This window comes from Macrosteles quadrilineatus, unplaced genomic scaffold (genome assembly GCF_028750875.1).
Source record: "Macrosteles quadrilineatus isolate MER2022 unplaced genomic scaffold, UCM_ALF_1.0 Scaffold_1__1_contigs__length_201487025, whole genome shotgun sequence".
Classification (NCBI taxonomy): Eukaryota; Metazoa; Arthropoda; class Insecta; order Hemiptera; family Cicadellidae; genus Macrosteles; species Macrosteles quadrilineatus.
Genome location: NW_026542594.1, coordinates 138,893,489 through 138,907,058, shown reverse-complemented (window position 1 = coordinate 138,907,058; position 13,570 = coordinate 138,893,489). Strand labels below are relative to the sequence as shown.

General features: G+C 33.4%; 1 protein-coding gene across 1 annotated transcript; it reads left to right on the top strand.

Moving 5' to 3' along the window:
- On the top strand, positions 1-780 carry LOC129000936 (uncharacterized). Its single transcript, XM_054428032.1, has one exon. The coding sequence runs from the start codon at positions 1-3 to the stop codon at positions 778-780; it is 780 nt and encodes a 259-aa protein (XP_054284007.1).
- Positions 781-13,570: the final 12,790 nt, after the last annotated feature.

Sequence of the window (13,570 nt, the reverse complement as noted above, 5' to 3'; positions counted from 1 at the left end):
ATGAACAGTAAATCGTGGGCTGATGAATCCAACAATGGTTTACGGGTTCCCATCTCTAAAGGTGATAGACTAATTATTATACACGCTGGTGGTGAAATGGGGTTTATCCCAAATGCGTTGAAGACATGGAAAGCATCAAAACATACGGGGGACTACCACGACAATGTGAATCAGGAAATGTTTATGAAGTGGATGACGGAGAAACTTCTTCCAAATTTAGAGCCAAGAAGTGTTTTAGTGGTTGACAATGCTCCATACCACAACGTTCAAGTTGAAAAGGCCCCGACAGCGAAAAGTAGAAAGCAGGACATGAAAGATTGGCTATCCAACCATAACATCCCATTTAACGATAACATGTTCGTCCCAGAACTATATCAACTGATTAAGCTGTATAAACCAAGACTACTCCGCTATCTTCTGGATGAAACAGTGAAGAGAGAAGGTCACTCAGTGCTAAGACTCCCCCCTTATCACCCAGACTTAAACCCAATTGAGCTGGTATGGGCAGACATTAAGGGTTTTGTAGCAAGTAGAAATGTTTCCTGCAACTTTTCTCAAGTGCAAAAAATAACTGAAGACAAGATAGCGAGTATGGGTCGAGATGATTGGACAAGGAAGTGTGAGCGAGTTAAAACAATTGAAAATGAATACTTGACAAACGAAGGGGGAATCGACGATTTCATAGATTCGTTCGTTATCAATCTTGAGGACGACTCCGACACTGAAGACACGGACGAGGACGACCCAGAGGAAATGAGTGGCGTAGAAGAACTCGAATGAAAGTCCAGCATAAAATTCAAATATGCAAGTAAGTAGATTATTTTTTTTTAAGCTTATTAACAACAGGGTGTAACATTTTATTCTACAACATAATGCTAAAATGATTGTGAAGACCGCATGATAAATATAACTAGTGCACCTGTTGCTCGAATTCGAGCAATCGTAAATTATTACAGGTGTTATATATATTTTAAAACAAATAACAGTCACAATTAAGTCACAGTTAATTACGTGAATTGGTGGAAGGGGTGTTTGTAAAGATCCGTCCATTATTAACGGAGGAGTAGTGTTTCGTAGAAATCGCCTTCACGTATTATATATAAGGATTGTCGCATGATGAATAAATAAACAGTTGACATTTTATATGACATGTGCATTGATTTGTGTAATTGTCACAAATTTAGCAAATACCGAGTGACAAAATTAGATGATGAAAGAAGTTGTGAGACACGTTATTTACCGTTTTTAATGGTCCTTTCTTTATAATAAAACTGAATTGTACAAAATTTTATTATCATGATCGTAATTATTTGTTATTTAAATAATTTTTTCCTTGCAGAGGGAACACAATGAACCATTTTGAGAGGGGTGATCAAGAACGCTTCAGAAGAAAGTTTCCCGCGGAAAGCTTTATAGCGAAGAAACATATTGTCTTGTATTTTTTTTAATTGCTTTTTTAACATATTGTATAGTTTTATATTAAATTGGTAAAAAACGCGGCATTAGAAAGTTTAATGTCATAGAAAAAAATTGTTTGGCATTTCTTTTGTATTTTTTGTGTGTATACATTGTACAGTTTTATAATAAGTTTAAGAAAGTTTAATGTCATAGAAAAAATTGTTTTGCATTTCTTTTGTATTTTTTGTGTGTATACATTGTACAGTTTTATAATAAGTTTAAGAAAGTTTAATGTCATAGAAAAAAATTGTTTTGCATTTCTTTTGTATTTTTTGTGTGTATACATTGTACAGTTTTATAATAAGTTTAAGAAAGTTTAATGTCATAGAAAAAAATGTTTTGCATTTCTTTTGTATTTTTTGTGTGTATACATTGTACAGTTTTATAATAAGTTTAAGAAAGTTTAATGTCATAGAAAAAAATTGTTTTGCATTTCTTTTGTATTTTTTGTGTGTATACATTGTACAGTTTTATAATAAGTTTAAGAAAGTTTAATGTCATAGAAAAAATTGTTTTGCATTTCTTTTGTATTTTTTGTGTGTATACATTGTACAGTTTTATAATAAAGTGCGTATCGAAAGTGTTCTCCGATTTTATTATTTTATTTAAGGTGATATAGTTCGATGCAAGCTTATTGTTATAAAATATAACAATAACGAATATTTTCATTATGCTAGTATTTTTTCTAATATAAAAGGAGTTGGGTAAGATTGCAAATAATTGATTCATTAGCTTTCATGTTCACACCTTTAAACGTAATTTTTTTCTATGAAGAAATTTAGTACAAAGATCGCATATACGCTTTCTACAAGGCAGAGGGCAGGAGGCTATGTTTTCAGGACGGCTAGTAGCAGACCGTCCACGCGCACAGAAGTTTTGGCCGAGCTGTAAGTGGGAAGTGGGAGAATTAGTGATGAGTGAGTGAGTGAGTGAGTCAGTCAGTCAGTCAGTGAGGGCTTTGCCTTATATATATATAGATTTTACAATTCTCAAATGAAATGGCTATAATAAAGGGGCAGACAAAACTTGAGCTAAGTTAGAAATAATGTAATCATCAGATGTATTACCAAAAGAATAGAAGCCGTATTATTTTAAGGCAATTTCTGATCTTCAAAACTGCAGATAAATTCAGTTTGTATGTAACCAGGAATGATTTACAAACGGCAATATATTACAGCAGCTGGACGTATCTTATATTCAGCAATATCTCATTGTTGCGCCTCGCTGTTATTATATTTTGAACATCTGATCGAATGTTGTCGTAAAATGTGTCCCTTCTACGGTAGATCAATCCCCAGTCTGGCTGAATTAAATTTTAATTCGGGGCCAATGTTTTAATTACTGATAGAACTCAATCATATTTCGATAACTTAAATGTAATGAATAGAGAAAACAAACCAAATAGATACATTTTTATAAGACCAATCACATATTAAGCAAATTTACTAAACAATAAACAAGCTTATCTACATTAACCCCGTTATACCATGGACTTGTAGTTTCATTCCATACTTCCTGCAAGCACGTTTGAACTATATTTACACGTTTCTGATAGTTTTAGGCAATTATGTCGATAAAATATCTTATGTTGGATGTACTTGCTTAATACATATAATAATTTTATTCAGACACCATTAGAAAGCACACTTAATCTCTGAAGGTAAATTTGGTTTATAAAGGTTCTTGGTCGTGTGGATGCTCTAAGCTGCTTTACTAGAATAAGGTTCCATAACACTTCCACCATGCATAACACTATTTTTACTTCTCTAGCTAAATAAGGATCAGCTTATTGGGATTAACATAAACAAATATTAATTAATATAACATTATGTTTATTATTTTGCAAAATTTGTGTTTAAAAGTAACATTTATATCTATTACTAGCTGGCCCGACAGACGTCGTCTTGTCCTAATGTAAGCAATGGTCTCTAATGTAGTTTTATGTCAAATGCTCGTTCATTTTCAAGATGAGCTCAATCACGTCCTGGATGAAGTTCGTTCGCTACGCTCACTCACCTTTAGGTTGGAGCTCGTTCGCTGCGCTCACTTGCCTTCAGGTTAGCTCGTTCGCTACGCTAACTCACCTCCAGGTTGAAGTTCGTTCGCTACGCTCACTCACCTTTTGGTTGAAAATTAGCTGTTGTCATAAATAAAAATAAAATAATAATGCTGCACCCTGTTGGTAAACCTATTAAATTTTTAATGCTATTGATCAATCATAGAATCAAATTCTTTAGTTGAACCAGCTGTTAAGATTCTTTAATTCCATTTAAATATTAGTACTCATAAGGTTAACATGGGATACTCCAGAGCCACTGGGGCAGAGCCCTTTTGTCGGATCTGCACCAAACTTCACACAAACCATCCTTGAATAATGGTTAATAATACCTGAAAGTTTCATTACAATCTTTCGAGCGGTTTCGGAGTCCATAAAGGACAAACAAACAAACAAACATACATACATACATACAAACAAACATACATTGGATTTTATATATATAGATACAAAGCCCCTAAGGAAACCATCTTCTAGCAATAAAACATGAAACGCATAATGTTGAATAACTTCGACTGCAGATCAATACTGCAATCCGTCCACAGAATCTATTGGAATTTAATTTTGCCATGTGATTCTTTTACAACAGCATTGCTGAGCCCAATAAGAAATTCAGATTACATGTTTAGTAATTACAATGTTGTTTGAAAAATCTATACTACTTCTAATTTTTCATTATATCTTTTAACTTGTTTCATTACAATTTTATATTTCCCCCATTTGCGTGTATTTTAAAATGGTGATTGTGTTGCGTATACATATTTTAAGGGTAGTACCTAGGGATGAGTGCTGCTCGGAGAAAATCATTAGTGTACCTTGAGAGTTAAATATAAAAATTTAAAAAAAAGTTAAAAAAGAAAAGTTAAATTTAATTCCAAGACTTAAAGTTTCCTACTAATAACAGAAAGCAGTATTTGGTCTCATAAAGGACATATGCTACGTCCTTTCTACAAACAAAGCGCACAATATAGTGCACAATGTAGTGGGTTTAAATTCGTGTTAAAATCACTGTAATTATGGTTTTCATTTACAAGATGTGTTGCAAAATTGGACATAAGATGATTACTTTCTTTAAGCAAATATTCTTTGATCCTCGGTTGAAATTTCTTCCCTAGAAGCCAAAAACACCATCCGTTCAAATTCATATATATATATATATATATATATTATTATTATTATTATTATTATTATTATTATTATTCTTATTATATATATATACTAGCTGACCCGGCGAACTTCGTATCGCCTAAGTTATAGGTTTCCCCTAAGACAAACCGATGGAAAAAAAGTACCGTTACGTTTAATTTTCAAGATGATCTCGTTCGCATCGCTCAATCACGTCCTGGTTGAAGTTCGTTTGCTACGCTCACTCACCTTTGGGTTGGAGCTCGTTCGCTGCGCTCACTTGCCTTTAGGTTGGAGCTCGTTCGCTACGCTAACTCGCCTCCAGGTTAGCTCGTTCGCTACGCTCACTCGCCTCCAGGTTGAAGTTCGTTCGCTACGCTCACTCACCTTTTGGTTGCAAATTAGCTGTTGTCATAAATGTAAAAGAAATAATAGTGCTGCACCCTGTTGGTAATCCTTGTAACTTTAATGCTATTGAACATCATAGAACAGAACCAACTTGTTTAATTGAAACAGCTGTTAAGGTTCATTAATTCCATTTCTCATAAGGTTAACATGGGAAACTCCAGAGCCACTGGGGCGGAGCCCTTTTAAGAATTTCGAAACGGGAAATAGTTTACGTCCGATTCGCATACCTACAGAATTTACACACCAAATTTCATAACGATCGGTGAAGTCGTTCCGGAGGAGTTTGCAGACAAACACTGTGACACGAGAATTTTATATATTAGATATATATATATATGTGTGTGTGGGTGTGTGTGTGTGTGTGTGTGTGTGTGTGTGTGTGTGTGTGTGTGTGTGTGTGTGTGTGTGTGTCCGCTAGCACGATAACTCGTGCAAAAATGATCCGATTTTGATGAAATTTGGTGCAAACTAGTAAACCTACATTTATTCGAACGAGTTTGTGAATGTATTTTTCCTATTTTTGACCCTAAAAACAAAAATCTTCTTAACTTCTCCCCAAACCATAATCAAAACCAAATAATAATAATCAAAACCAAATAGTTTTGTATGTTGAAGCGTTGTTGGATGCCCAACGGTAACGGAGATTAAAATAAAATTGTAAATGTAAAATTCCCATGTTATTCTTATGGAGAGTAAATAAGCTGTTCTAGTTTGCTTGTTTAAGGATATGTTTAAACCAAATTTGGATTTTTTTGTTTAATACTAAGCTATCGTAAAAATACACATATCAAAATCTTCCCCGTAGTACTCAATACAATTAATGTTAACTAAATAGGAAATAAATCTGACAATTTCTAGGGAATATTTTAGTATAAACCCAGCCAGATAAATGGAAATTTGCTTAGTCTGCAAGTTTGGTATGTCATTTTAATGTTTACAAGAGTGGGTAAACTAAATCTGCAGCTTAAAATGTGATTTGACCTCATTTGACCCCACAAAATGGCTGCTAAAATAAATTCATTGAGATATAGGGTGTAGTATATCGAATTCAGTGTTTACAAGGGTGGCAAAACCAAAAATGCTTAAAATATAATTGTATCTAATTTAAGGTCATAAGATGGAAGTCACCAAAATACGCTCCATGGAGGGAAAAGTAAAAAAAAACTGACCTTTATAAATATGTTGTAGTATGTCGATTTTATCTTGTACAAAGGCCAGTAAACTTAATATTCAACTTAAAATAAGATTTTACATCATGAGACGGTGGCATCAGATGTGATACCGGGGCACATAGATTATTTTTTACGGAGGATATAATAATGGTATTTTAAAATAATAATAAATCTAATTCAATGAAAACAAGTTTGAAAAGGGAAAAGGGTACTTTGACCTAACCTTATTCGCTCCTTACTCGTTATACACGCTCTTTCCGGATCTAATACCACATCGAGACCCTATGGAATAGGAAAACTTTCAGTTATAAACAAATACCATGATCTCAAGGAATTCACTGAATTGTTCATGATGGCGTACGTCAAGCGTAAGCAGGGGGACTGGGGGGGGAGGGGGGGGCTTTAGCCCCCCCGATTCCTGGGCTAGAGAAATAAATATGCTGTACTAGCTAATATACAAATATTTTCTCCTGTCAAATCCTAAAAAGCACGGCAGACAAAAATCTGCCTATTCTTGCACAGTAATTTGAAACAAACATATTATTATTTTTCGTGTCTCTGCAGCACATTTTGAGTTTACATAAATAAGTAGTTTTGTTAATCATTTATTTTTTCTATTTGGTTCTGTACGATCAACCACTTACTACTTTTAGTTTATATATACATAAACATGCAGTTTTTTTTAGAAGCATTGCTTTGTCATTTACTTTTATGAATTATTCAAGCATTAAAATTATACACGTGTATCAATTCTACGTAATTTATTTTGAACATTGTATACTACCTGTTAATACAGACAAATAGAACCTTTTGCACTTTTGTGTCAAATTATTGATAAAAAAATTGCTTTTAAGTACTTAAATACTTGTGTTTTATTTAAAAACCAAAATAAACTGTTATAAACTATAGACTATGAATACAACCGTATTCATTGCTAGAGGTCTAAATGTTGTACAAGAGAAATTGGTCATGAATCTAATAACAAACATAATATTAACTAGTGGCTTGTAGGGACAAAATTCCCTAAAAAGCCCAAATGGTTGTGGCACCTACGGTAAAATTGTCGTTCCTATGGGTGGAGTGAGGGCATTTGCTGATTTTATTGATTTAAACATTTTATTAAAACTAAAGATACAACATTTTCAATACTACAATATGTTTTCAAACATGCATATTATATTATAATGAAGAGATACAAATAAATGGCGAAATGCCTTTTATTTTGTTCAGTAATTTTTCCTCAGCATGTGTTCTTTATCCTAAATATCGTTTATGTTATTTAACCTAAGAGTTACAATGGTATACATTTATTACGAATTGACGACCTTCAAATAAAGCAAGAAGACATCTGTACTGGCCCGACGATGACTCCTTTGTGAGTCGAAACCGGTTGCATTTTAGCAACACATTGATCCCATAGATGCAGGTATTTACACCATTATTTAGTATACATTTGAATCAGATATGTTTAAATAAAAGTATTTATTCCAGTATAAAAACTACATAATGTCTTAATAAAGGAAATATTAAATTGTCTAAGATTATAAGAAGCATCTCGGTACATTTGAGTGTAAGATCACATTCAGATGTAATGAAGCAAGGTGACGAGACAAGCGTGAACGAGGACTTGAGCTGAATACTCAATAGAGAGGTGGGAACCTTCGACAAAATTTAACAAAATACTTCTACAGCATTTTCTACAACTCTCACCCTTAAACCTGAGTATATTTAGTACTTCTTATTATCATCATAGCATATCTGTTTAGGAAATAAACTAAGTATGTATTTTAATCATACTAAAATGTTAATAACAGTTTGTGCGTAATTGTGAATATCAAATCGAGGGCGGAGAAACATATAGGTGTAAGACCAAACAAGCTATTTTAGCGAATTTCCCATATAGGGAATTAGCTATTACCGTAGTACTCATGGTAAGACCTGGTCCCGGGACCGATTTACTTTTTCGTTTTGAAGTCCCTAGAGGCCAAAAACAACATCCGTTCAAATTCATATATATATATATATACGTCCGTGAACGCGATAACTTGAGTAATTTGTGTCCGATTTTGATTAAATTTGGTTTAAAGTTGTAAAGCGGGATAAACTTGAATGAGTTCACGAACCAGCATGATCGGACCATGGGAACGGGGCTTTACGGGGTAACGGGGTTTTATGGGGTAAACATTGGGTTTTCTCACTTTTGACCCTCAAAACACAAAATTTCCCAATTTATCTTTAGACCTTTTTAAAGCGCTTTTAATAACAAATAATTTAGTATATAAAAGTATTTTTGTTCGATTATTGGTAACGGAGAAAATTAAAAAAATTGTAAATATAAAACTCCCATGTAATTCTTATGGAGTTATGTTATTCTTGTAAAATGTTGTAGTTTGCTTGTTTATGGACATATTTTGATCAAACTTGGCAAATATATTTATTTTATACTCAGCTATCAATATCTTACTAAAAAACACACATTATTAGTTTTCTTGTAGCAGCAAACCTAGGTACTCGTTAAACCTAATGTTATTTAAATATATTTAATTTAAAATCAATTCAGACAAATGGAAATTCGCTTAGTCGGCAGGTTTGCTGCGGCAGGGGTATTTTGTATTTTCCTTAGTTCACTTTAAATTTTACCCGTTACATGTTTTTTGTAACTTTACTCCTTGGCCCCCAAAACTTTAATGTCTAATAGGTTTAATGTCAAAATTTGAAAGTTTTACGAGCCCCATGTTATTCTTATGGAGGATAACATTGAAATTTGACTTTGTTATGGCCATCTGAATAGTTTAGAAACGTGCTAGAGACTTGAAATTTGGTAGTATTGTAGTATGGGATCCTAAGTTAATGGTGAAATTCGCCAAATTAAATTAAAGTTCCATTTTTAAGTTTCAACCCCCCCCCCCTTACAAAAATGCAAAATGGCGGAGGACATATAAAACGACAAAACACATTTTTTTACTGCTATAACTTAAACAATAAGAGAGAAGATTTGAATGCATTTTCATCGTCAGCAATTAAACTTTCTACAAAACCCTTTTATGTGTTTTCAGAAAATTTTATCCCTTCACCCCTAAAAACGCCCTACTTTCAAAAATTGTAAAATTGATTTCAATTTTTAAGACTATTCGCTATTTTCCTTACATAATTATTTTTTTAATGATATTATTAATGCTTTGTATTCTTCTTACCTTGTTTTAAACTCATTCATGTTTATTCATAACTTTACTCCTTGACCCCCAAATTTAAGTGTTATGTCAGAATTTGATATATTTTTCCACTTTTACGAGGTTATAACAGATTCTTTACTTATTCTAGAGGGCGCAAGGGTATGTATGGACATTAGCCGGAGATCTGAAATTTGGCACGATTGTCGGTCTTGCGCCCTTTTCGAAAAGTTAAAATTTTTCCACTAATAACCTTCCCCTCCCAGAAAAATCGATTTCCCCTAATGTTAATACAGGGTAATCAGTCTTAATCACGTTTACCCACTTCAAGATTAGCTGGAGATCTGAAATTTGGCACGTTTATAGGTCTTGCGCCTTTTTAGAAAAGTGACATTTTACAATATTAAGCCTACCCCCTAAAATATCAAACTACCCCCACCCCTTGTTATTCTTATGGAGAATACCCTTGAAAGTGGCTGACTTTGGTACGAGGATCTAAAAAGTTTTGAATCCTGCTAGAGAATTAAAACTTTACAATAGTGTACAACGTTACCAAAAATTAGCCCTTACAATTTTTAAAAGCCCCATTTTAAAGACTTAATCCCCACCCTTCCGAAACTACCTAACACTTTTTTAACGTCTACAACTCGAAAACGGATCTAGCAAAGATTTGCAAGAATATTCATGGTCAGGAATTAAACTTTTCTGTGTTCGCTGGTCCCCCCTACTTTTTTCTACATTTCTCAAGATATCAACTCTGGACCACGTCAGATTAATTGTAGACTAGAAAGTAATTTATTTTGGCTAGGTATAAATTTTTGGCCGCCATCTTGGATCCGCCATACTGGATACGAAAAATTATTTTCAAATGTACAGGTGAAGTTGTAACCCAACGTTTAAAACTAAATTTTTACGCTGAATACAATGCTGCAATCTGTTTTTCAAAATCTTAATCCGTTAAAAAGTTATTAGGAATTTTGAAAAATATGTTTGTATACATTTTATTGGCAAAAAAATAATAATTCGTTAAAATGAAGTCAATTAGACCTTACAACAATCAGAGCCTTAACTCTTAATCTTTGTTTTTTCTTACAAATTTAGGAGATTAGGGGCGAATTCTAACATTGCGTCATATAAAATGTATACTCTGGTTATTGTAAGGTCTAGTTGACTTCATTTTAACGAATTGTTAATTATCAACCAATCAAATTTATAGCCTACCAGAATTATTTTCAAAAAATCCTAATAACTTTGTAACGGATTAAGATTTTGAAAAACGGATTTCAGCATTGTATGTAGAGTAAAAATCTAGTTTAAAACGTTGGGTCACAACCCCACCTTTACATTTGAAATTATTTTTTTATCCAATATGGCGGATCCTAGATGGCGGTCACAGATTTATACCCAGTCAAAATGAAGTACTTTCTACTCTACAATGATCTGACGTAGTTCGGAGTTGATATCTTGAGAAATTTAGAAAACAGTAGGGGGGGGACTTATTTAAAACTCACTCGGTATATATATATATATATATATATATATATATACATACATATATAAACAATTGAACGAATAGTGTTTTTGGCCTCTAGGGACATCAATATAAAAAAGAAAATCGGTCCCGGGCTCAAGTCTTAGCATGAGACCTACGGTAATAGCTACTTCTTTATAAGAAAATTCGGAAAAAATGGTAGAACGAGTTAAGTGTTTAAGCTACTGGTATTGCTTTGTATGACAGCTTGTGGATACCAATAACAGCCGCATTCCTAAACGTAAAGCTGCTGTAAACATTGGCCACTATATAGTCAGGTATGTCAACATAAACCGTCCAATAGCAATGTACTAGGTGCCAAATAATTGCTTTTATTTTTTTTGTAAATTGTCTCCTGTTTACTGCGTTGATGAGTTTATAACATATGTACTTTTGGGCTAAAATGCATGTAATTGAGAAAAAAGTCGTATTTCATTGATGCAAAAGACAGTTGACTAAATCATTGCCTATAGTTAAGTTTTAAACCAATCAGAAACTTAATAATTGTTAAACAACAGTAGAACGCCTATTTTTATACTAGACCAATAGATAACAAGAGTAGACATGTCTACTCCTTTTATCTATGCTAGACCCTAAAACAGTAAACGAACTATAAAGTACATCATGCCTCCCTCTTTAAGTAAATAAGTTTGGGTTTCTGAAACATTTTTATTCATATAGTGCTGACGAAGATATATCTATATAATTAATACGCTACATGAAACTTTGTCGGTTGAACTCCTCCGTAATTTCTTGACCGATTTTATCCATTGACGTCTCATTGGAAAGACCGTGTCGCGTAGATTTGCAAACTGGTCTTACATTTTAGAAAAAGTCCCTTGTGCTCTGCCCCAGTGGCTTTGAAAGTTCCCATGTTATCCTTATGAAGAACATAATTGTTTACATTTTAATCAGCTGTTTAATTTAATTGCTGTTATTTATTTTTCAATTCAATGAAACGCATTGAGTACATTTATTTACTACTAGCTGTACCCGCGGGTTTTGCCACGTTTAACTTCATAAGTGAGCTCGTAAGGTATTAAAATAGTTTGATTTTAAATGTTCTCTAATATCTGGCTGGCAATATTAACACGCCAAAGACGTTTTAATAAGGAGGGTTTGAGTTGCTCAAAGTAAACCGTTTTTAGTAATGAACCGGCTGCTGAGTTGGATAAATTCGTTTAACGTAAGCCCTTTTAAATTTTAAAGAAATAACACGTACTTCAATTTAAGTTCAGATAACATTTTTGGCTTTTTCAGCAATGTTTCACGTTTTAGTGGACCAAAAATTTTTTGGAGTCTTTGGTCTATACATGTTCTCCTATGTGTTAGCTCTCACAAATTTTACGTTATATGACATAATTTGCAACGAAGAGCTACTGAAAACTGTTTATTAATAAAACTTAAATCTGTGAAATAGTAAATTCTAACCATCAACAGTTTTAAAACTGTAAAAATATAACTTCTCTACACTCGGGTAAGACCAAGCCATTTTTCAAGCATAGCTACTCTATACGAAGTTTTACATCAGCCTCTTAGACTTACATCAAAAGAACATTCAGTGTTTTATCACCTCAAAGCTTTCTTATATTGCGACCATAAGATTTCCATCATCATTTAAGTAAATTACAACCTTTTGAAACTTAAATGGACTAATTAAAATTAAAAACTGAGTGAACCGCCATCTTGAAATTTCCATCTATCGAAGAAGAAAGGAACCAGCCAATGAGAGAGCTCCTTCTTGCTTTTAACTACTACTATCTACAACTGGCACATTTTTACACTTATCATCTTTAAACACATTTTTACACTAATCATCTTTAAACACATTTTTACACTAAACACTTGTACATTAACATAAACAACACATTTCTTGAACAATGAATCTTTAACTTCTTGGCTTAGGATAAGGTTTTTAGTTGGTAAGTTTTTTAAGTGACACAAAAACTCCAAACTTTTCTTTAGCCTAACTGACTCAATCAGTAAGTAGGGAAAATAGGGAACAAAAAAAGGCCTAGGCCTAAATTAAACAAAATCAGTTTAGTGTTCAAACTCCACCAACCAAAGACCTACCCATAGCCCACCCAACATCCTTAGGCAAACTCTCCAAAGACCCAACCTATCTTCCCCACCCAAAAATTAAAAAAAGGGAAAAAGACTGAGGAAAAAATGGTTAACAACACAAACGAGACAGACGATAGCCTAAGTCAAAATAGGCCACAAAAACGACTCCACAACGGAACAACCTCTTTGTGCAGTATGTAGCTTAAATGTACAAGAAAATGACAAAGCAGTCGAGTGTGACTGTCCTAAATGGTTTCATATTAGATGCGCTGACATTACAGAAAAACAATATAAGGCTATCATCTCTGAAAGGTTTATACTAACCTGGGTTTGTAAGAACTGCAGACAACTCAGACCCATAACCAAAATATCACCTGATAAAAATAAAAAAAACGACCCTAACCTAGATCTGACAATTAATCTTAACCCAAACAAGGAAACACCTCCGCCCTCAAATGGAGAATCTGAGCTCCCGCACAACCAAGTAAATAGGCCTAGACTCTCACTAACCTCGGATGACCCAAGAACATTTAATGGGATAATTGAAGTTCTAATGACCGACATTGACGACCTGAACGAACAGTTA

What these genes read in the sequence shown, in the direction of transcription:
- LOC129000936 (XM_054428032.1), top strand. Translation starts at nt 1, where the DNA reads ATGAACAGTAAATCGTGGGCTGATGAATCCAACAATGGTTTACGGGTT.